Raw genomic sequence first — 24,934 nt, forward strand, 5'->3', positions numbered from 1 at the left:
TTACTAGGTTTCTCCTTTTCCGAAATAAGATTGCTCAATGACATGTATTGCATCAATATGTAAATTCTAATGGTTCAAGTTCAGTTTACCTAATTGCCATAACTGGAGCTTAGTACCAGATGTTGTGTTTTAGTCATTTTGCCTACTCTGTTAGTAACTTGGCACCTGGTAGCACACTAGATTTTGCTGTTGCTTTTAGCATGCCTTGGTTTGGTTTAGTATATTCAGGCCAGCCTCAAGCAAGGCTATCATTTATAGAAAGATCTAAAGTCATCTTGGGCCAATTAACTATGGAGCAACATTGGCATGCCTTCCAAAGTACAGTAGTACCTCGGTTTTCGAGTGTCTCAGAAGCCGAACATTTTGATGTTCGAACACCAATTTTCGAACACTGAAAACCCAGAAGTGAATGCTTCCGTTTTCAAACGTTGAACGGTTTCCGAGACGCTTTTCTCAATTGAATTTGCCGACCGCCCCTTGCCACCTCGGTTGTCGAACGTTTTGGAAGTTGAATGGTCTTCTGGAATGGGTTACATTTGACAACCGAGGTACCACTCACTGTATAGTTAAGTCTCTGTGTACATGTTTGCAGTATAGATGTGAAAAAACCCTTTGTTATTCTTGATGCTCAGGGTAGCAGTTGTGAACTGCCTTTTGCAGTGCCTGGTGCTCTGTTGGCTGCATTAAGAATTGCTAGAAAAAGGAAGGAAGCTTCCCATTTAGTTTTTTTCCTAACTATACTGGGTGGCTTGGAGAGATGCTTATGCAACCTTCCTCTTCTGGCTATGGCTCTTAAGTCTTATGCAGTACTTTGGGGGCGCAGTTTTGATATATATATATTTTTTTGGGGGGGGAAGGACTACGATTTTTGGCCAGGTCAAACTGAACCATGGCTGGGATCGCCATGCTGTTGTGGGAATGACCCCCTGCCCACCTGCAGCTCCTAGGACAGGGGAGCAGCAGTGTGTGAAGCCTTGTGGGGAGGGGATAACTGAAGAAGGAAAGGTAACCCCCGAATCCAAGAATTGGGTGAAGCTGGTTGGAGGAGTGGCTCTTGCCTTCCCCCTGGCTCCACCTTCTGCATTGCAGAAATCCCCTTAACCTTCTCAAAACTGAATGCATAACCATGTCAAGAGGTAGTGGAAAGTCAGTGCTATCAGCTGGCTTAACGCTAATTGCTAAATATCAATAATGCTAGAATGTTTCCCCCCACCACCAGTAATCTAATAAATAATGTGTGTTGCTTGAACAACCAGCATTCCTATGGACCACTGGACTATGAGAGCCTTCAGCAAGAACTTGCATTAAAAGAGACTGTGTGGAAAAAAGTGTCACCCGAGGCAAATGAGGACGTCTCCACTACTGTAGTATATAGAATGGAAGGTCGAGGAGAGCAAAACTAAAAGAAATGGGCTCTAGTTTCAGAGAGTTGGTTTTCATCTTTAAACATGCTCCCTTTTCTCTAGATCGCACAGTTCCAGAGAAGCTAGTTTTGTTTTCAGTGTTTTGTAAATAACTTCTCCGAGATACCAAAGATTAATATCTGGTTTTATGCAGATTCATTTTAATCGCTTTTTCAGAAAGCAAGCGGAAAATAAAGCACGAAAATGTGTGTCACCTACACTTGCAATTGTATCATGCTTAAGGAATGAATTCAAAAGGGAATTTTAATGGGGTATTAAAATACAGAAAATTTGCAATGCAGCAAAACACAAAGGTATATTGGCTAGAAAAGAAAATTGGAACAATAGATGTAGAAAATAATAATACCCGAATCATATATTTTTTATAAGTGGATAAATTTTACTGTTGTCACAATTTGCTTGGATTTTAACAGACTGTTAAACAAATCCTGTTAGTTTTTTCTCTCTGTGTGTCTTTTAGTATCTTAATCCTAAACATTTAGAAGCAGGTTCATTTGCTTTCAGTTCAAGCAAATAAATGCAAAGTCATTCAACTTGTGCAACATTGGAAAAGGCTGAAAATGAATGGAGGTGATAGGATTCTTTGTATCAGTCGTTATGTAACAGTATGTAGAAACCTAGTTTAAACAACTCTTAAATATATTGAAATATACTAAAGTATAGAATAGTATTGATAAGTTCAAGTTAATCTTCTAAAAGCAGCATATTAGGAAACCATGCTTGCATTGTGCCTTTGACTTCTGTAAAATGATAGAACCAGTGGTTGAGAGATACATACTCCATATATATTATAATATATATATTACTGTAGAGTCTACCAAAAATATCCCAGAAATAAATAATAGGTGCAATAAGAAAGAAGGCGTTTCACATTAGAGAGCCCTTTAACACACGGAGGCATTGCTTTTCTGCCGTTCGCTGAAAGTGGTATTTAGTGCTTTCAAGAACCTCCAGTTTTAACATAGCAAGGGGAAGGAGCCTTGTGGTAGTCTCTACATTTTTACATGCAGTAGGTGGCCAGTTTCAAATCCTGGCACCTCCAGGTAGATCTGGAGCTTTTGTATGAAATTCCTAGAGAGATGTTGCCAATCACTGTAAAGTTTGGCTGTAGTGAGGTGGATGAGCTGGTGGTCTGACTTCATATAAATCTACTTCCTATGTAATTAGCAACCCTGTTTCCCCTTGGCCAATATCTTCTTAGAATGTCTGCTCACAGGAAATTTACATTCAACAAATGTCCTTTCTAATGTTAATTAAAAGCTTCCTGTTCAGAAGTTCAACCTGCTTCATTGCTTCTGTGATCCTTGTTGCTGAAAGAGCGGTGATGAATTACCCCTTATTTAGTCAGCTTCTGTTCCTGGTGTGTGTCAATTTAAGTCTGTGCTGCTTCACTATAATGAAATAAAAGAGGGGATAAAAAGTAATAATGAAAAGCAACATCTCTTTCCTCCCTCACCACCACCACCCTTTGTGGGAGACAAAAGTGCTTTCAGTGACATTGCTGTGCTTTCTGTGATAAGAGAGGGGGTCAGGGGTCAGCACTTTGTAAGTGCACCAGTTCCAGTACAGGATTGGTTCTGCCAATGTACCTGAAAACACTAACCTCACCACCACCTCTCCCTCCCAGTAAATACAACAATGGTCCTGAGAGGAGGTTAGGTATCCAGCACTGCCTCTCCCCCAAAAAGGGGGGGGGTTAAATAAAAGACAGTTTATCCCCACCTGCTGACGTGGGGAAGCAATAAAACGGTCTGAACCTGCAAACAGGAAGCTTTCACTTGAAAGGTACAGTTCCCCTAAGAAGTCCTAATAGTGAACTGCTAGTGCACAACTGACAGGATGTTGCTGCAATTGCATTTTACAGCAAAACCCCCACAACAAATCAGGTCTGGGAAAAGCACAGAAGGATAACACAAAACACTAGATTGCAATGGTTTAACAACAGCGTTGTGCCGATTCCTTGCAAAAAGTGAATGAACAAGAGATGTCCACCCCAGAGGAAAGGGTTAGTGTGGAAGCAACCTACATCTTTGATCTAGAACCAGCCATGAAGAAAGTAGATCATGATCCACTTGTGTACCACTTAGCGCCTTTGGGCTACTTGGATTCCTGAAAAGAATGCTGGATTAAGTGGATGCGAGTCTGATTTTGTACAGTATTTCTCAGAGTAATCACTGGCTAACTTTTTAATGCACATTTGATTGTTCCTAAACTGATAGGAGATCTGGAGTATGAAGTCTGTCTTTGTGAGTTTAAAACATGTTGGTGAATCACACAAGAGCAAAATACTGCTATCCCTGTCCTAGATAAGGGACATTCAAAGCTTTGTGTGGGAATGGAGGGCAAGGGAGCGAGGCGGCATCTGTAATTAAGGGATGGGTGTTCGTGTATCTGCCTTCCTCCCCAGTGAATTAGGAGGCCCCTGCAGTTTTCTGAACATGAAATCTTGTCTAAAAGAGGAGAGAGTTGCAATCTGAAGACCCACCACCAGTTGATCCCAAGGAAGGAAAATATCCAAACAAGCCCTCAGACAAACATGGGTGTCTTCATTGTATGGGAGATGTGTGCGGTGACTGATGAACCTGAGCAGCAATAAAGAGGAGGAGCATGCACTAAGCCAGGGTTGTGCTCTAAAAGCTTTAGAAAGAAGGAACACAGGGGATGAAATAAACCAAAATTGCAAATTGCAAAAATTCTATGGGGTCTGGAATGATAAATTAGCACAACTGTTGGGAGAGTGGAATGTGGCACTCAGAGTCTCCTGTATTGTGATTGGGATGACCTGAATAATTATATTTGGATTGGAAGGTGTTACGGTCACATTCCTATTGGTAGGGTGGCCTATTGAAGACAATCTGGTATCTTTAGCTGGTGCAAAATTCAGCCACTATAATGCTTGTAGCTAGGCAGTTCATTATACCAATTTTACATTGGCTATCCATTTGTTTTGAGGCTTAGTTTAAAGGTTATTTGAAGGACCTCTTATAACTTATATGAATCTCCCTGGGTCCTAAGATTGATCTCACAGGTCCTGCTTCCTGGCCTACCACTAAGGCTGATCAAGGTCAGGGAGTATCAGGGACAAGGCCTTTTCAGTAGTGGCCCCTGTATTTAAATAATTCCCTTTCCTGAGAATTCTGCTTGGCCCCTTCCCTTGAGATCTTTAAGCAAACTCTGATGGTGTTTTTTATACTGCTGGGCTTCTTGATTGCCCCTTATATTGCTGGCTGCCTATAATTTTATTTTCTGCTGTTTTGTTATGGGTTTTTTTTGCGTTCAACTGTTTCGTTTTTACACATCTGTTATAAGCTGCCTTGTGATGGCTTGCCCTAAAACGGAGAGTGGCAATTAATAATAATAATAATAATAACAATTCTGTCCTCTTTAAATTTCTATGGCTCTGGATGCTTCCTGAGGAGAGATGATGAAGCATGGACTTGTGTTCGCTTGTGTAATCCTCCACTCCTGTGTGTATTTTTCTCCCCATGTTTCCTTGGGGATATTGGCCTCACACTTTCAGAAAGTTGAGCCTACACAAGGTTTAGCCTGGAGGATGGCTCATGGGAGACCATGAAAACATCAATTCATGTGGTGTGGAAAGTGATGCTCAGAGAATGGGTTTCAGCTTCCCTGACTCATCAGCGCTTTTGCGACTTGTCTGGGCTGTTGCTTTCAGTTAATTACAAAATATTTGCTGGTCTTTGGCGTCCTTTTGGTGTCCTTCACATGCCCCTATAATTTGTTCAGTGTGTTTAAGTTGAAAGCAATTTAAACTCTTTCCTTTACTAACTTATGGTTGTAGTCCACAAAGTTGTCCTGTCTGTGCAATAATTTCTGCTTGTGCAATGAAAGTCCCTCTCCTCTCTGCAATGTGGAGGGGTTGGGGGGAGGAATGCCATAGAAAGAGAGAAGGGACTTGTGGAAATGAGATGACTTCTTTGGATTCAATCCATAATGCCTAGACCAATATGAATGAGCAACCTCGACTCTCCAAGACCTTTCAGACATGCCTCACTGCTTGTGCATGAGCTGAAACATGCTCAAGCCTCAGGTTTGTTCTTCTCTACAGCATTTAATTTCACTTTCTATTAATCCTGGCTTGTCATAAAGTATGAAATGGGAGACCTTGATTTACAATTTTTAAACTCTGGCTGGCTAAACCAGCTACTTTGCTTTGACCAGCGTTCATAATTTGAAATTTATTTCTGATTTGTATGTAATGACAAGCCCAGCATTCACAGAAAGTGAAACAAAACCAGCCATGTGAGCCTCTCTGCAAAAGAAAATGTAATATGAATCTGGGGAATGTAGGTTTTGCATTCAAGTTAAACACCATCTGAAGCATGTCGTGTATGAAAATGCTCTATGTGACCTTAAGAAAAAGGATGTGAACTCAGCTTACTAGTGGGTCTGGTTAAACAGAGCAGTGGCTACATTCCAGTGGGGGAATTTGTCAGATGAGCAAGACCATGAATATGTTATTAAAAGCTGATAGAATATTAGCATGCTTTTGTCTAAATATTCTTAATAAAGCTTAATGTACATTTGTGTTCACGGCAATAACAGTTCTTGATATTCAAGCAATTTACTTGTCGTATTTCTTTTCCCTTTTCCTTTTTTGTTGGCATCCTTAATGCTCCTTTGGAAATGTAAATGCATTTAGATTTTGCTTTAGCTTGTGTTGTATGCTTTTGCTTCAGTTGAAGTGATATGTCATGTGTCCCATTATTTTCATTTGCATTGTATGTTATTTATGTATCTCCAGCACATACACTTTTGTACTATAATAAATTTTATTTTGAGCTGCTCAGTTTGTATTTTTTTTTGTTCCTTTTCAATAGCAACTAGATCCATGATTTGAAACTAGGAATAAAAAACACTTTCCATAATCTCCTGTGTTTAAATCAAAATAGCATTCTATATAAATTTGAAGAATAGAGAGTTCAGTATAAGCTCTAGCCAGCTTTTAGTTCCATTTTAAAATTGTAATTTTAACTTTTTTTTGCATAACAGCTTGTGTTCATTTTCTAGTCCTGCAATTTTTGTTAGAACCACATTATATTTGGTGGGGCGTTTTGTGAACATGTTGGCTTGAATCCAAACGGCGGCATTTGCTGTATTTGCTGCCACCTCCCACATTTCTGATGTAGACCATTGTGCTAACTGCAAAAGCACTCCTGGGTGTTTGAAAAATCTTTGGTTTGGGGTAGTGGTGGGTGAAAGGCTAGTTAGGACCAGTTGGCAAAAATAGGTGATTCTCACCCCTCCCTGCAAATTATCAGAAATGCTATAACATTCATGCACTGAGCACTTTGGATTATGTAACTTATATAATGATGCTTACTTACTAGGTCATACAGTTTTGAGCTTAAACAAGTGTCCAATTAGTCTAATACCTTATGTTATATCTTATACAAGCTGCATGCTTGTGTAGGCAAGAACTGATCACACAGATGAACATTTCCTTTGCTTTTTTTTTATCAAAGCAGCTCCCAAAAGCCAACAAATTTGCCTTTTTGGCAGAGAGGGCTGCTGTGCAAAATCATTTTTTAGAAGCTTTTCTACCTTTATGCACGCACGGACGTGCCCATAATTCTGTGGATTGTGACTATAGACGCCAAATGAGAATTTATTTATTTTTAGTTCACTGAAATCACTGGCCACAATTAGACGCAGTTAACTGCATTCAGAAATGACTAGTTTCTCCCAGATTTAAGCTTGTGCATCTTGCTGCATCTTTATAGATTTGTTTATTGTGACTAACTACTAATAATGCAAAATGTATAGAACAGAATGGAAGCCAAAGAGAAGGAAAATACAAGTAGGGCAAAAGAACATGCACACTTCTTGGAAAGACTTGTTTGTGCTTTCCCCCCAGGTCTTGATAATACATGCCATTGAGATTCCAATCCTATACCCACTTACTAGGGAAGTCTGTAGGACTTACTGCTGAGTAAACATGTATAGTCGTACCTTGGAAGTCAAACGGAATCTGTTCTGGAAGTGCATTCGACTTCTCAAATGTTCGCAAACCAAATTGCGGCTTCTGGTTGGCTGCAGGAACTGTTCGGGTTCCAAAAGAACGTTTGCAAACGGAACAATCACGTCCGAGTTTGCGGCGTTTGGGAGCCAAACCGTACTAATTCCAGCGCATTCGACAACCAAGGTACGACTGTATAGGATTGTGCTATAACATATGACACACTGTGTGTGCTTGGTCATGTTTATTTTTAATTATTTTACTGAGCAACATTAAAACCTCTGTAAGGGACCCAGGTGTTGCTGTGGGATAAACCACAGAGTCTAGGGCTTGCTGATCAGAAGGTCGGCGGTTCGAATCCCTGCAACGAGGTGAGCTCCTGTTGCTCGGTCCCAGCTCCTGCCCACCTAGCAGTTCGAAAGCACATCAAAGTGCAAGTAGATAAATAGGGACCGCTCCGGCGGGAAGGTAAACGCCGTTTCCGTGCGCTGCTCTAGTTCGCCAGAAGCAGTTTTGTCATGCTGGCCACATGACCCGGAAGCTGTCTGCGGACAAACGCTGGCTCCCTCGGCCTATAGAGCGAGATGAGCGCCGCAACCCCAGAGTCGGACACGACTGGACCTGATGGTCAGGGGCCCCTTTACCTTTACACTTATGTGGTTTTAATAACGAGCAGTTTATCTGACAAAAATATTAAACCTAAAGTCTCTTCCCAATAAGTGTCAGATTATCATAGCCTTCAAACTTTGTGTCCCATCTATCGGGGATCCAGAATCAGTAGAGGGGAAATGCAGTTTGCTAGGTGACTCATATTTCCTGCAGCGAGGAATTCACTGTACCATTATTTGAAGTACCGTACTTGTAGATTTGGTGATTGAAAGTGCCTTCTGAAACTTGCTAGGTAAACAAAACTCAGCCTGTCACTGTTTGGGTGCTTGTATAAAGAACCAGAATATAAGAACCAAATGGATTGATCTCTGTGGTTGGGGTGATCCCAAATCCACAGGCTTCCCTCTTCCCTTAAATGATGGGAACAGCTTGTCATGTAGAGCCCCTCTTCCTCCGAATCTGGTCCACAATCTGTGATACTTCAGTAATAAAGACGCTTGTGAGGTGTTCCTGTCCTGTCCTACTTTCATGCTAGCTTCTTTAGGAGGATGCCGAAAGCTCACTTTTCTTATTTAAGGTTAATTATTATCAAAGTCATATGTAAGGCACAAGCAGGAGAAACTAAAGTCCAAACAGCATTAAATCATCTCAAATCCTAGTACTCCAGCTTAACTCGAACATAGATTTACGGCATACTAAACTAGGTAATCCTCACCTATTTTTTATTTCTGGTCTCTATATCTGCACCCGAGAAATGAAGGTTGCTTCCCAATATTCCCACCCTGCTTTTGAGCAATATCCTTTAAAAAAATATTGCCACATTTGCTCAGTATTTTAAAAGTTCGTTGTGGCTGTTAGTACTGCAAAGCCAAAGAAAGAGAATCATAGAGTTGGAAGCGACCCCAAGGGTCATCCATTGCAACCCCCTGCAATGCAGGAATCTCTTTCCCAACGTGGGGCTCAAACCCATAACCCTGAGATTAAGAGTCTCATGCTCTACTGACTGAGCTAACAGATACTCGGTATAGTACTTCACTGGATCATCTTCACACTAAATTCATTCTTATCCCTTGAGTGTATTATTTCAAGGCTGATTTAATCCTTGTACCTGACAATTGAGGTTAGTGAGCACAGGGGCGTAGGGGGGGCGATGGGGGTGGTCTGCCCTGGGTGCCACCCGGGGGGGTGGCACTCTGCACGCCCCTCCCTGGCCCGCCCTTCACCTCCGCCTGCGCATGGAGCAGGTGAGCGAGCAAGCTGCAGAGTGAGGCTTTTTACCAGGTGGCAGGGCAACAGCGCCTCCCAATCCACCCAGTAAAAAACCTCGCTCCGCGTCTTGCCGGTGGCGCCGCTCCAGCGTCGTATGCGTACCACATGCGCAGTGTCGCTATGTAGTGGTGCAGCGCATGCGCGCAGCATCGTGGGTTGCTGCTCCGGGTGCCGGAGCGGCTTCCTCCGCCGCTGAGTGAGTATTATTTTTGAGTCGATATGCGGTACTCAACGTTTCAACTGATTCTCTGAAGTTTGCGGATACAAGGTTTATTAATTTTTTCATCCCGGAAACATCCAGCTGCAGACTAATATTGCACAGGCAGTTATTCTCCATCTCTTAGCACAAATACCTATGTGGACTGGGCAACTAGTTAAAAACTGAGTAGTTTGGAAGACTTTCATTTCCTATTTGTCAACATAACCCAGATCACAAAAACCACACTAGTGTGAAGAAACAATTGTTTTAATTCAGTAGTGAATTAAAACAAAGATTTGGGCATTGTTTCCAAGTTAAACATCAACAGTAAGTTAAAACATTTCTGTTTTTTGCCACTTTTTAAAGACAATCATCCAATCATTCATTTTATTTCACAGATTCTTACAGCAAAATAAATTTGATATTCCATAGTTCAGTTAGATCTTTTCACACAATTCTGTAGCAATATTACAGGTTCCATTTAAAGTTCACAATCACACCTGTTATATTTTGTCCCTTAGTAAAGTCTGTTTGACATCCATGAATATATTTAAGAGTTTTAATTCAGCTGTCAAGATGTCCATAACTTTGAAAACCTGATGCACAGATCTCAAACAATGTAAGTCTGGTGTGGTACGGTTTTCTCCAGTTATAAATCTGTGTTCCTTCCCATGCTAACAGGTAAGATGCCTGTCCTTGTAATTTTAATTATACTATTGGTTAAAGGATTGAATAAAACAGTCAAGCAGGCTATATACAATTTGGATGAAAGTCCAGCCAATCCTAGAGATTTACCACTTTATTATTTCAAAATAGCTAAATTGATTTCATCTTTTATAACTGGTGGCTTCAAAAGTTATTATCGTGCATTGAGAACTTCTAGGGGTTTTCAACTGATCCCCAAATGCTGAAATCTGGTTCTAAACAATATTTCTTAAAATATTATACAAAAGCAAAAAACAAAACAAAAAAGTTGCCTTTTCTACTGGGCTCCCACCTTGGTTTTGAACAGGTTTTCAAATACTTTCTTAGTTGTGTGTTGTGGTTGGTTTTTGGTCTTGTTTTCTTAACTCGTCGGAAAGTTGCTGATCTGCATGGTTTATCCTTTTTGCTTCGGAAAATTTCGAATAATTCCATCTGATAACACTTAAAAAACATTTAATTATTGGCTTTGGTGATGGTGAACTTCCTTTTGCTTGTGTTAGATTTGACTAGGAAATTCTGAGCTTTTCAACAAGTGTATTTTTTTGGGGGGGGGGGGAACGTTTGCATAGATGTGCTAAAAACGTCACACGCAGGGGCATTTGTTGCATTGTCCCCAGGAATGGCAGTTCCCGACACTAGACAAAGATCCTCTTCAAAGTTCAGCTGACACCCTGGAAACACTGTCCAGATATACCTGGGATCAGAAGAAGATCTTAGATGTGAATAGGAGGCAGCAATTGTGTACAATGTTTGCAAGTAAAATTGAGTAAATAGACCCACATGCCAAACATAGGCACCAGGCAAAAGACTGCTCTGGTGATCAGGTGGTTCAAGGCAATCCAGTAAGAGTTTCCTTGTGTTTAACAGTAAAGGAATTTTGCACGTTACATGCCTTCCTTAGTCACCAAGCACCATGTTGACTGCATGCGCAGAATCTTGACAAAATCCCACGTTAAATCCAAAGCCAGAGAGCGTAGGAATGGCATGATTTATTATTTACCTCGTTTGGAAGACAAGTTTGTTCCAGTTTGTAATAGTGAACTTCAGAGACTGCTTTCTCCTGTAACTCTTTGAGATCTTGGATTTTTGAGATCTAAAAGATATTTTTTTTCTACAATATTGTCACATGCTTAACATGCCCACGCTATTGGACTTCCACCTGTCGGTGTAGTTAGTTCAATGTTAAAAAATTCTCTGAAATAATAGTCTTAACATTGATTATTATTTTTTTTAAAAAAACTTATTTAACCTCATGCAACTTACTTATGTACTTAGTTTCTCAATAGGGGCTTGAGTAGTTTAGATAAATATACCTGATGTTAAATATATGTATACTTGATGTTGCAAAATAGTATATTCTTTAATGTGGCAGTAAGAAAATAATATCTAGCCATTTGTTGGATTAAAATACTGCCAAATATTAAGCATTTGAAATTTTCCTAATCTTATGTAAAAGGAACTGGTAACTCTCCTACTAAGCTTTAGTAACTAAAGAGGCCCTCTTTATTTTTTCTGATTGCTTTCAGGAAAATCTGCCCAAGTTTTCCACATTTTAAAGAAATCTTTTGGAGTTATGTTGGGCCCATATACACACCCAGGTGTCATTTTTCTATAATAATAAAATTTCCTAGATGATATATCTCCCATTACCATCTTTCTTATAACCTGCTTTAAAAAGGATAACTGTTTTGTTTTCTCTGTGTAGATGTGACACAAACCTTTCCGAGTTTCATTCCCCACAGTTCTTAATTTCTTTTTAAGATGTGTTTGTTACCTGCAAGAGAAGAACATGCTTTCTCCTCTTTTAATAAATGAGAGCTTTTTTTTTTTTACTTTGCCCTGGATTTAATCCTTTGATACTTGATGAAAAGCATTTTAAATGCCATCATGCTTGGATTTCAATATTAATTAGACATTTATTCTTTCTTTCCAATACAGTGAGAAGAAAGAGAAGAACAAAGGAGAACACACAAAATACAAATTTTATTCCCTTGGTTTTTTTTTAGGTAGTGCATGTAATGGTGAATCCTTCTAAATTTGCAGTCATTCTTGGACATTCTCTGTTGCTTGCACTACGGTAAACTTTTTTGGCCCAGTTTGGATGTGGTTGCCAAACCACGGCTTGGCTCTCAGGACTGAACCTTAGGCTTTGTTTCTGTTCTCACAGACTGTATCACACGAAACCATCCTCTTGAGTAGATCCATTTAAACGAATGGACATTACTAACTTAAGTCCATTGACTTAATGGGTTACGCTAGTGTTGGCAGTTGCTTACAACCTTCAGGTTCCCACCTTCTAATCTGCATCTGGGGAAACCATGGTTTGCCATTACATCCAAACCGAGTAAGGTGCAATTTGGGGAAACCATTGTCTACCCCAAACCAGGGGTGGAAGGCAGAATTTGAAATGAAATTTTAGTTTTAGCTTGGAGGCAATACATGGTTTGCACAAACTATAGTTTGCCTGACCTGGAGACAATGGCAAACTTAAACCATTCATTGTGGGAATGAATTCAGTGTTCCCATGGGGAGAAGGGAATGTGTGAGCCCAACGTTCAGCCCCGATGCCCAAACCATGGCTTGTGTATTTACATCCAAACTCAATTCATGCATTTTCTTTTCCTTCAAACGTATACTTAAATCTTGAGGTCTCTTCTTACTTCTTCTGAATGGATTTTGCTAAAGGCTCTGACCTCTAAACCCAAATGTCAGTGATACTTCCCGTTTATTTGTTAGCAGTGTCTGCTTTTATCCTTAACATTGTTAACGTCACAAGAAACATCTTTTTTCTCCTTTATGCCACTGACGGGAATTGGGTTATCTTCTCCTGTATTCAGGCTACAGACTTTCCTGATCTTCCTCTGTCTCTTTTTGAAAACTCTCTTACTTTAATACTTCAAAGTTCACTTCCTTGATCTTTGCCTGTAGTCTTAATCGTATCAATTCTCTGCATGTGTTACTCCATTTAGATTTACTGAAACAAATATTTTGGGTTTCTACTTCCTTTCCACTTACCTCTTCCAGTGCATTGAGTTTTGCTTCTTGTAATCTGATGTGTCAGTTTTGTAGTCCTCTGCTGTAGAACCGATTCTTAACCCACTTCATAGGTATGAGATCAGTAACTTTCATTTTAAAAGAGGGTGAAATCCTGAATGCAATTTAAGTAGAAGGCGTCTGCTAGCCTGCTATGCTCACGACTTCTAGTCAGTTTCCCCTTGACCACTGTGCAGATTTACCTGCTGAGGAATATGTGATTTCCTTAAAAGCAAAATCCCAAACCGAATTTACGTTGTTTAGAAATTTATTAAGGGCTGGTAGGACACTTGTAGATTTTGTGGTCTCCTTTTTAAAGGCTCGTTGGATCCTGTGGCTTTCCCCATGTGTTCCCACTGTTTCCCATATTAATTTTTCATACATTTCAGATCATAGAAATCTTACAGGGGTACCTTGGTTCTCAAACTTATTCCGTTCCGGAAGTCCATTCCAAAACCAAAGCGTTCCAAACCAAGGCGCGCTTTCCCATAGAAAGTAATGCAAAAGGGATTACAGTGGTACCTCAGTTTATGAACACAATTGGTTCCAGAAGTCTGTTCATAAACTGAAGCGTTCATAAACTGAAGCGAACTTTCCCATTGAAAGTAATGGAAAGTGAATTAATTCGTTCCAGATGGGTCCGTGGCGTCCGTAAACCGAAAATTCGTAAACCGAGCTGTTCATAAACCGAGGTTCCACTGTAATCCATTCCAGACTTTGAAAAACAACCCCTAAAACAGCAATTTAACATGAATTTTACTACCTCACGAGACCATTGATCCAAAAAATGAAAGCAATAATCAATGTACTGTACTATAAAATAAATATGATAGTATTGTAGATGATAAAAAATTTTTTAACAAAATAATTCTTACCTGCACTGATGATAGTCATTGTTTGAATGGGGGGGGGCTTTTATCCATTTCTGCAGTCAATCAATAATCAATCAATCAGTAGCTGAACTGGGTTCCATGCAGTCACAAAAACAAATTAACTGAAAAAGCCTCAAAAAGAAAAACACAAAATAAACAGCAAAAACAAAGGCGCCAAACTTAATCCGTTCTGGAAGTCCGTTTGACTTCTGAAATGTTCAAAAACCAAGGCGTGACTTCTGATTGGTGCAGGCACCCAGGAAACAATAGCCGACAGCCGCATCAACGTTCGGCTTCCAAAAAGAGTTCGAAAACCAGTACACTTACTTCCGGGTTTTCGGTGTTTGGGAACCAAGGCGTTTGAGAACCAAGGTATCACTGTATAGCCAACATACCTGCTCTTGTGTCTGGAGGGGAGGGGATGCTCAATCTAGTTAAGGCACTGGAGGTCAGTTTTAAAAACCCTGGCTTGAATGGTTGATTTGAAAAGTCCTATTTTCAAAGTCTCCAAATGAGGTGCTTTGATTGAGATGCTCTGCTCTTCATCTTTTAGTGGCAGGAGCGTATCTTAAAACTGCCGGTAGTTAAATATATTACTATATATAACAACAACGCAGGACAAGTGTGGACATGTGAGATCCTTTTGAATTGCGACTTAGAAAGCGCAGATCATCATTATTAGCATTACCAATAAATTTTGAAATACAAACGGGCATGCTCATTCCTTTCGTAGCATCTGCCACATCAGCGCAGCAGTTACTCCAATGGCAAACCTATTGGTTAAAAACAAAGGGATTATTCCGGCTGAAGCTCTTCCACATTGCAACTGCCTTCCCATGGAGACAGCTATTTCATTCTGTACAGTAATTCAAAATATGCTTGTCCCCACTGTGTTAACGGGAGGCAAATCGCTGAGTTTGCATTGCAGCTTCTTGCCACCAATTATTAAAATAATTAGCAAATGCAAGTGGGAACTATGATGCTTCACATGTGAGTACTTTCATTGGACTGAGGCATGTTGAGACTTCTTTTCACTTGATGGCAGAATTGGGAATCACTTGAAATAACGAGGAAGAGCGTTGTTTGCCCATTTTCTGTTTTAGGCTTGGCCACTGTGTGAACTAAATACTGGACTTAGATGGGCCTTTTGCCCATCTCAGTGCTTTTTTTCAGGGGGTACTCAAAGGTACCAACACCTCTTTTGTTGTTGTTAAAAAGTGTGGCACTTACTGGAGCAGCTTCGTGGAGAGTATTGGCACCTATTTTGGGGGGGTGGGGTTTAAAAGTGTGATACTTACTGTAACAACCTCACAGTGAGTTTTGGAACCTCTTTTGTGGGGAGGGGAAACCCAGATGATGATGATGATGATGATGATTATTTAAATTTGTACACTGCCCTACATATGCAGGTCTCAGGGCAGTCTGCAACATAAAATCACAATTCTACATGGCACATATTAAAAACAAAAACAAGGACAAGCCAATAACCCCCCCCCCTTTCCTAGCACATTTTAAAAAGGGCATTTGATGTAATCTAACAGGGGTCTTCTGATCTTAAAAGAACAACCGAACACCGTCAAACTTAATTCCTTCAATTTGCTGTGGTGCACTTAATTCTGGGCATAACAGAAAATGTTGCTATTTCCATATTTTTAAGGAAGTCCACATCTTGATGTAAAAATTGGTATGTAGTTATCCTTCAGATTCTGCCCTTCTCTGAATTTTACACTACAGTTTTCAACTCAAAACATGTTCCAAAATGGGTGTTTTTAAAAAAATGCCACTCCTTATCATTTATGTCTAGAAATGCCTACTCTGAGATAATATGAGTGGTAGTCAACTACCATTTGGCACACTCAAAAGCGGGGTCTGCTAAGCGCAACAAGACTTGCGCCCCTCCGCTCAGATGTGCCCTGCAGGGGGGCCCCTAAATCTGCTCAGGGGGGTTGGGGGAAAACCCAGAACAGGTTTGGGGGAGCAGGGGGAGGAGAGGAGAGGACATCCCACCAACCAAGCAGAAGTAGTTCTGTACACTTGTGACCTTTAGCACTACGTAGACTGCGACCCATAGCATTTAAATACATATTTTGTGATTAAAATATACATGACAAACATTTTAATGGAGATTAATGTTTAAGTCTGCATTTTCAGTAGGCGTAGTAGGAGACATTCTTAGTTTGTAGGATATATATATATCAATCACCTCTTTATCTAATCCAGGGTTTCCCAAACTCGGCTCACCAGCTTTTCTTTTCCCTTTTTTGGACTACAACTCCCATCATCCCTAGCTAGCAGGACCAGTGGTCAGGGATGATGGGAACTGTAGTCCAAAACAGCAGCAAACCCAAGTTTGGGAAACCCCAAATTCGAACCTCTCCTTATCATCCATCCTGCTCATCATATGCTTCTCTGGCGTTTTCCGCAGGGTTTCACAAACCTCGGCAAACACATTTTTCAAACCACTCTAATATCCCGAATGAGTTGTCCTTTTTCCCCCCTGGACGAGAAAGCCTAAAATACTTGAGACTTCCAACCCCTTAAATATTTTGATTCCCTCCTCCATCCCAAAACTGTTCAAACATCTCCCTGTTTGCGGGAGTGTTCTTTAAAGGGAGTTGCACTCTGAGGTATTAGTCTTTGTGTGGTTTTAAATGTCAGAATCTGAGTGCTTTGAATTGGCTCCTGAAGCCAACTGCAAAGCTATTCCCCTGAGTAGGTGGAGACTGTGGTAATCTGAAAGGGCAGCCAGAGTGCATTGCCACAAGTCGATCTGCGGCTTCCAAGGGCACGGATGATCTTTCACAAGATCTTTGCGTGTCAGGAGGGAACGCCACCAGTATTTTGTATACATCTGATATCCAAAAGTGTGTGTTCAGTAGTGGCATCTGCTTCAGCTATCAAAGCTGAGCTCAAGAAGCTCCCCTGGCTGTGTGAGATCTGGTCCAGCCCATTCATTGCCAGTTCATTATTTTCAGGCAAACTTTTTTGCTCCCACTCTTCCCTTATCCCCATCTTTTCAGAATTCAGGCTGTCAACCCCCATTGACCCTCATCACCTTGAATTACAGCTTGTCCAGGACAGTTGCAGTCATTTCTTATAGCTTAATTACCGAGGCAGAGGGCTGTTTTTCTAGAAAAAAGAGTTTCCGGAACTTCCCTTGTTCCCATATGATGGCAATGGCGCCCGCCCACACATCCTTCCACAGTGGAGACATAGGTTTCTGGGTGGCAGTTGATCATGGTGAGGGTTTGCCAAGCATGCCTTCCTCTTAGTGCGTTTCTGCCTTTTTGTCCTGAGTTCGAGTGTCTTCAACACCCATGACAGTTTTGATAAAGGCTGTTCTCCAATTGGAGCACCCACAGGCCAGTGTTTCCCAGCTGTCAATGTTTATACTACTTTTTCTTTTAGATTTGCCTTGAGAGTCTTTAAACCTCTTTTGTTGACCACCAGCATTACGCTTTTCATTTTAAAGTTTGGAATAGAGTAGTTGCTTTGGAAGGCGATCATCAGGCATCCGAACAACATGACCAGTCCAACAAAGTTGATGCCAGTCCCAATGGAACTACAGAAGTTTGCTTTGACCTCATAGCTGTCCTCTGAGGCAGTGTTTCTCAACCAGTGTGCCTCCAGATGTTTTGGGACTACAACTCCTATCATCCCTAGCTAGCAAGACCAGTGGTCAGGAATGATGGGAGTTGTAGTCCCAAAACATCTGGAGGCACACTGGTTGAGAAACACTGCTCTGAGGGATGGCTTAAGGGAGAAAAAGAAGCCAAACCATTTTAGGGTTTCTCCACCAGCCTACTTGCTGGGTCAGTTGATATAATAAAACGCTATTGCCCACAGGATCAGAAATCAATGAGAAGCCCAGAAGCGAAAACCAGTGCATATCCAAATTTACATGCTGTGACAGTGGGTGAAATCCATGCGCGCATCCCATAAATTCGGAATGCTTTGGCTTGAGCATGGGGAAAGGTGAAACTAACTTGTAATGGTGGCCTTATGGGATGTTGCCCTGGGAGGAGACCGTTCAGGGGGGTCCTTGGAAGGGTAGCTTACAGGGTTTCCCAAACATGGGACTCCAGCTGTTTTTGGACTATAACTCCCATCATCCCTAGCTAGCAGGACCCAGGGGTCAGGGATGATGGGAACTGTAGTCCAAAAACAGCAGCAGCAAACCCAAGTTTGGGAAACCTGTGCTCTAATGCGTATGTGAGCAGAGGAGCTGTTCGCTCTGGTCATCGTCTGGGCTTTCTCTGTGTGTTCCCTGTCAGTCTGTTGGGGGACACATTCTTAAAGAGAACGTTTTGCACGTCTCCATGAAGACACCCAGAAAACAATTGCCACGATTCCAGTGGCACGTTTGAATGGCTGCTTTTATCTCCACGGTTTGCCTTTGAATGCAGGTTCCTGGGAAACACAAATGGGGAGTTGTGTTTGCGCCCAGGTCTGGTTTGTGGGTGTCACAGCGGTTCGCCACTGAGAGCAGGATCCTGCCCTAGGTGGGCCATTGGCTCCTCTTGCGTTCTTACTTTACTGAACTTAACACCTGGTGCGGTTTTCGAAGATCTTGGAAATCCAAATTATTGTTGCGTCCGGTCTAATGATTATCAATCTTCGGAAATTGCATACTTCTATAGGTGACGAATTTCTATCCTGTGTTAGAACGATTTGAGTGAAGGCTTGAGAGAGCTTCCCGCGCGATCCATTGTCTGCTGCTGTTATTCTTTTCTGGGTTCCTTACACTTGTATTTTCAGCTCAACTTTCTAAACGGCCGAGAGCAAGTTGGGACTTTGTGGGGGTGCGGGGGGAGGTATATTTGCGCAAATATAAATGCTTAGGTAGGCATCATTTCAAGTTAATTCTGCATCTGTGGTTCCAAAATGAAATCCCTGGAAGCAGCTTTGCAAGTTAATGCCGCCGCCGGCCTCCAAAAATAAAAGCTACCCTGACAGCATTGTGAAGTTAATGCCAGTGCGTTTGTAGGGAGGCAGAGGGTTGAGGGGGAAATATTGAACAGCCTACGGACACTACAATATTGTGATTGTGCACCACCTAGGGGGCAAACCAGGAGCTATCTCTCTCCTGAGAATCCCAAGTTGTCCAATTCCTAAGGTATATTGATGGTATCCCTCTTTGCTTGCTTGCAGTGACATGATTAAAAATAATGTGGTATCCCAAAACTGGGCAGTTTTGTGGTTTTGGTAGGGTAGTGAATTTTAGACCATCTTTCTGGGTGCTGTACCAGAATAGCCAGACTGAGTGCTTTGCAGAGAGAGACAGAGAGAGAGAGAGAGACAGAGACAGAGAGAGAGCACGGGCAATTATTTTTGGTAAAATCGTACAGTACGAAAGTCAATGCTGTTGCCGGCAGAGTCAAAAGCAGAATATATTGTAGTCCTTCTTCGTTCACTCTGTGCCATTGCATTATCTTCCGCTATATATATATATATATATATATATATATATATATATATATATATATATATATATAACAATGTTTTTATTAAGGTTTCCTTGGGCAACAAAAGTGCGTACGGCATCTCTGCTTTCAATTCACTGAGTCCTTCCTACAAGTCAGTTACATTTGACGTGAGACCCTAGTGTTATACGCCAGGGGTCTGGATGCGGCCCAATCACCTTCTAAATCCGGCCCGCAGATGGTCCGGGAAGCAGCATGTTTTTACATGAGTAGAATGTGTTATTTTATTTAAAATGCATCTCTGCATTTGTGGGGCATAGGAATTCATATTTTCTTTCAAAATATAGTCCGGCCCCCCACAAGGTCTGAAGGACAAAGGACAGGCCCCTGCTGAAAAGGTTTGCTGACCCCTGTTATAGGCAGTATGAGTTTGGGGGAGAAGAGGAGTGGGGTGGGGATACACTTTTACATAGTGTTGTTATGTGTGCAGTTTGTCAGTGTCACAGGGATAGTGACTCTCCTTCCGTTGGTTCTCTTTCCATTCTTGTTTTTGTTGACCGTGAGAGAGGTTGGGGGCCCAAGGCATGACTGGTTGTCTAAAGTTGATTGCAGTGAGTTTTAGCTGTATGTGAGGGAGGGGGGTGCGGTTGGGTCAAATTAGCCATATCGGAGTTGCTGTATTTTTTTCTTGTTGTCTAGTTGGGCTGCATATGTAATAAAGGGGAGCCATACCAGGGTGAAGGCGTCCTCTTTGCTTTGTCCCCATGGCTTCTTGGGTATACTAGATTTCTTCATGCAGGGAGGTCTTTAAGCAGAGGCTTGACAACCATATGTCAAGAATGCTTTGATGGTGTTTCCTGCTTGGCAGGGGGTTGGACTGGATGGCCCTTGTGGTCTCTTCCAACTCTATGATTCTATGATTCTAGGGTTTTTTGTGGAAGTTTTTCATAGCTGCACACACAACAACATTTATTATTATTATTAAGTTATTATATTATATAATTATATTATGGTGCTGTGGGTTAAACCACTGTGAGCCTAGGGCTTGCCGATCAGAAGGTCGGCGGTTTGAATCCCTGCGACGGGGTGAGCTCCCGTTGCTGGGTCCCAGCTCCTGCCAACCTAGCAGTTCGAAAGCACGTCAAAGTGCAAGTAGATAAATACTACAGCGGGAAGGTAAACGCCGTTTCCGTGTGCTGCTCTGGTTCGCCAGAAGCGGCTTTGTCATGCTGGCCACATGACCCAGAAGCTGTACACTGGCCAATAAAGTGAGATGACTGCCGCAACCCCAGAGTCGGTCACGACTAGACCTAATGGTCAGGGGTCCTTTCACCTTTACCTTACCCTGCCTATCTGGCTGGGTTTCTCCAGCCAGTCTGGGCGGCTCCCTACAGAATATTAAAAACATGATAAAGCATTAGACATTAAAATTTTCCCAGTACAGGGCTGCCTTCAGATGTCTTCTAAAAGCCAGATAGTTGTTTATTTCCTTGACATCTGATGGGAGGGTGTTCCACAGGGCGGGTGCCACTCCTGAGAAGGCCCTCTGCCTGGTTCCCTGTAATAATTATTTTTATTATTTATACCCCGCCTGTTTGGCTAGTTTTCCCCAGGCACTCTGGGCTGTTTCCAGAAGAATATAGAAACATCATAAAACGTCAAGTGTTAAAAACTTCCTGATACAGGGCTGCCTTCAGCTGTCCTCTAAAAGTCAGATAGTTGTTTATTTCCTTGACACTTGATGTTCCACAGGGTGGGTGCCACTACTGATAAGGCCCTCTGCCTGGTTCCCTGCAACCTCACTTCTCTCAGTGAGGGAACGGCCAGAAAGCCCTCGGAGCTGGACCTCAGTGTCCGGGCTGAACGATGGGGGTGGAGACTCTCCTTCAGGTATACTGCAAGACTTGATGCTGCCGGAGGGCATCTCATAATGTAGCGTTGAGGTTTTCGCTGCCGTGTTCAGCAATGCAGTTTCGCTTTAGCTTTGAAGTCTGGGGATGGGATTTGATCAGCTTTCACTTTCCTCACACTTGGTTTGCTTTTGAATAGGGTTGTAGGGTGGCACCGATTAATATGGTTCAGCGAAATAAATGTTGCCCTTTGAGCTTCCAGATACCATTTGTAACCTGTACCTAGCATGATGTCAAATGAGGCTGTTTTTTCAGATTCTTTCGTACACGTAGATATCTCACAGTTGTTTCGGCGTTGCCTTTTCCCTTTTCATTCGATAGGAGGAGAGAGAAAACCTGTGAGCGCAAATGCGGAGCTCGCACAGTAAGCTACTACCGATTCTGGTTCACCAGAAACACACTCACCTCAGACAGTACAGAATCTATTTTTGTACATCGGCGCTAATCCCACTTTGAGCCGGATTAACAGGGGCACATCCTGTTAACAATAGGTGCCGAGGCTTTGCAAGGACAACAGCTGTTGCCGCATTTTGCTCTTGGATGCTTGACCCCTTAATACAACTCACTTGGGGGCAGTGTAAGACCCTGAGGCCACCTGTGAACTGGTCAGAATGGTGGTTTGATTCTGACACAGCTGAAATCAAAGATTACCATCTTGAACGTCTTTGGAGAAGGGCCCAAGGGTAAACACGAAAGACATTGCCACTTGGCTGCTGCAAATACCTTTTCTTTGAACAGCAACACGCAGAATTAAATTCCGTTACAGTGCTCTGCGGATCCTGAAGCCCTGTTGGAAACAGGCCCAACCGATTTGGTCAGGAATTTGTTTTTTGCATGCATAGCAATCCAGAGGCTAGGCGAGGAGGGAATTGCCCCTCTCCTGAACTGAGAAGGAAAATGTGCATTTTAGGCGAAAACTAGACTGCCACGTTAGGAGCGGTTCATTTGGGGATTAAGGACGAATCAGTCCTCAATCACAAATTCTCTGCCCATTCTAGGACAGTAGTTCTTAAACCTTTACCTTCATGACTAATAGAATATTGTTGGTGGAATATTGCTTATGTGTTTATATTGTGTGTGTTTGTGTTTGTGTGTATATATATCTCGAAGCACATAGATGTAGTCTTGCCTTACTAATACAATGGATGTGCTTCTTGGTTAAATAGAATGAAAACAAACTTAACGTTTTTCTTTTGCGCTGGTGTCAAAACCAGCACCGTATCAACAAAATCGTAAGCTGCTATGAAGGTCCCCTTCGAGTGGGAAATGTTTGAGGGGAAATCACACTTGCGCCCGTGTTGTCTTTTTGCAAACTATGAGCCTGAAGCCAGGAGTTACACATAAGGGTATGCAGGCTGAAAAATCTGAAGAACTTAACATGTTCAAACCAAGAAGATGGTAACTACAGGTAGTTGCAAAGCTGATTTATGTGACATTATTGGTTTCTGCTTCTTGTATTTCACATCCTTCCATTTGGCTTTCCTGGTTTCAGCTCTTAAAAAAAAATTCTTCAACATGAGCGCTGACTATTTTAGATGGCAGCAAGAAAAATGCCTCATGGGCCAGTGAACTGTTGAATGGATTCAGGAAATCATCCTGGCTTAGTATAAACTCACTCTTAAATATTGGAAGCTGCCTTAATGCAGACACTGATCACCAGTCCACCAAGTTCAATATTTTCTAGACTGATGGGCATGCAGGTTTTCAGATGGGACTGCCCCAGCCCTGCCTAGGGATGCTGGTGATTTAACACGAGCCCTTCTGCAAGCAGAGCACGTGCTCTCCCACCAAGCTGCTGCTTTGCTACCACCAAAGCTTGGGGGGAGGGGGAATGGATTCTTTGGCCAAGAGTTATTTGAGCAAATTTGATGATTGATTAGGTGGATGGGGACATTTGACCTTTTGTGAAATCATCGTTCTCATAGTTCTCATGTTACTCTGCCAATTCCTCCTTTTCTGTATCTAAGCATAACACTGTCAAGGACTCTATTCCTTACCCACGCAAGGACGGAAGCAGCCACATTTTGAGTCAGTCTTGCAAATAGGCCAGGGTTGCCGCCGTATCCTTGGCTCACATTCATGGCTTTGAGTTCTGCTTATCAGGGATAGTTGCTGGCGATAATCTCTTTTTGCCAAGATAACGCACTGGCAATTCAACAAGCAGGCAGGCTGAAAGGTGAGCAGGCAGGCCTGGGCAGAGGTTGCACGAGGTGGCAAAGTCAAGTCTGGGACAAGCTCCTGCCCAATCCTGCTTGCTTCCACTTGGGAAGCGTTTACCAGGCACCGTTTGGGCATTCTGCTCACGGTTAAGGAGAAAGCAGGAGCAGAAAACGGGAGGGTGGGAATAGCTCCTTTCCCTGCCATCTTCATGTACAAATGTCAAATGGGAGGGAGCCACCTTGCATACAGGTTTCCATGTGTTCTGGAACGCTGAGGGATCAGGGTTCTGGAATGCTTGAGGGATCAGGGTTCTGGAACCCTGAGCGATCAGGGTTCTGGAATGCTTGAGGGATCAGGGTTCTGGAATGCTTGAGGGACCAGGGTTCTGGAAAGCATGAGGGATCAGGGTTCTGGAATGCTTGAGGGATCAGGGTTCTGGAACCCTGAGCGATCAGGGTTCTGGAATGCTTGAGGGACCAGGGTTCTGGAATGCTTGAGGGATCAGGGTTCTGGAATGCTTGAGGGACCAGGGTTCTGGAAAGCATGAGGGATCAGGGTTCTGGAATGCTTGAGGGACCAGGGTTCTGGAACCCTGAGAGATCAGGGTTCTGGAATGCTTGAGGGATCAGGGTTCTGGAATGCTTGAGGGACCAGGGTTCTGGAATGCTTGAGAGATCAGGGTTCTGGAATGCTTGAGGGATCAGGGTTCTGGAATGCTTGAGGGACCAGGGTTCTGGAACCCTGAGAGATCAGGGTTCTGGAAAGCATGAGGGATCAGGGTTCCAAACTGCCTGAAAGGCGTGTGTGTGTGTGTGTGTGTGGACTCCCTTTCCTGTATATGTGATGTCACTGGGATTGGCCCACTTCCCACTAGCATGTCTCTAGTAGAGCACCCAAGTAGGGATCGCGTGGATACTATTTGTTCTGGGAGATCCCTGTTTAAGTGGAACGCGCTGTAATTCCTTCTACAAATAGCGCTGGAGCTGGCTATGTGTTTTGGGGTCTCTGTGGGATGACTCTTACCATATTTTATTTAGATATATATATCTATATGAATGAATGATGGGGGGGGAGAAAGAGCTTGTCAAAAACTCACAAGATGCCTCTTTGGAATGGACCCTGCGCTGTGCTGCAGTTTCCCAGAAGCCTTTGCATTGGTCACACCTTATTGGAAACAATATGGTTGCTGCCATGTTTGATGCCCTTAGGGAGGAAGGGTGGGGGTATAAATTGAATTAATTGGATGCATAACCTGTGCCTAAGTCCAACATGTGAAATAGCAAGAGCTTGAAAAGTGTGCCCAGCACCTATTGTTTAAAGTTCTCTCCCAATAATTTCTGCCTGTCCTAT

The 24,934-nt window shown here is 42.4% G+C and overlaps 1 protein-coding gene across 4 annotated transcripts in view; it reads left to right on the plus strand.

The window, feature by feature from the left end:
* Positions 1 to 24,934, plus strand: part of GLS (glutaminase) — a 67,822-nt gene that overhangs the window by 32,059 nt on the left and 10,829 nt on the right. Inside the window, exon 15 of one of the 4 annotated variants that reach the window (XM_035136214.2) lies at positions 1,257 to 11,412. The exons of the other annotated variants lie outside the window; for them this stretch is intronic. Within the exon in view, the coding sequence (XP_034992105.1) occupies positions 1,257 to 1,403 (147 nt within the window). The 3' untranslated portion in view covers positions 1,404 to 11,412. Of the gene's footprint in view, positions 1 to 1,256; positions 11,413 to 24,934 lie in introns of those variants that run through there. 4 annotated transcript variants of the gene reach the window in all.

The sequence above is a fragment of the Zootoca vivipara genome, chromosome 1 (assembly GCF_963506605.1).
Source record: "Zootoca vivipara chromosome 1, rZooViv1.1, whole genome shotgun sequence".
NCBI lineage: Eukaryota > Metazoa > Chordata > Lepidosauria > Squamata > Lacertidae > Zootoca > Zootoca vivipara.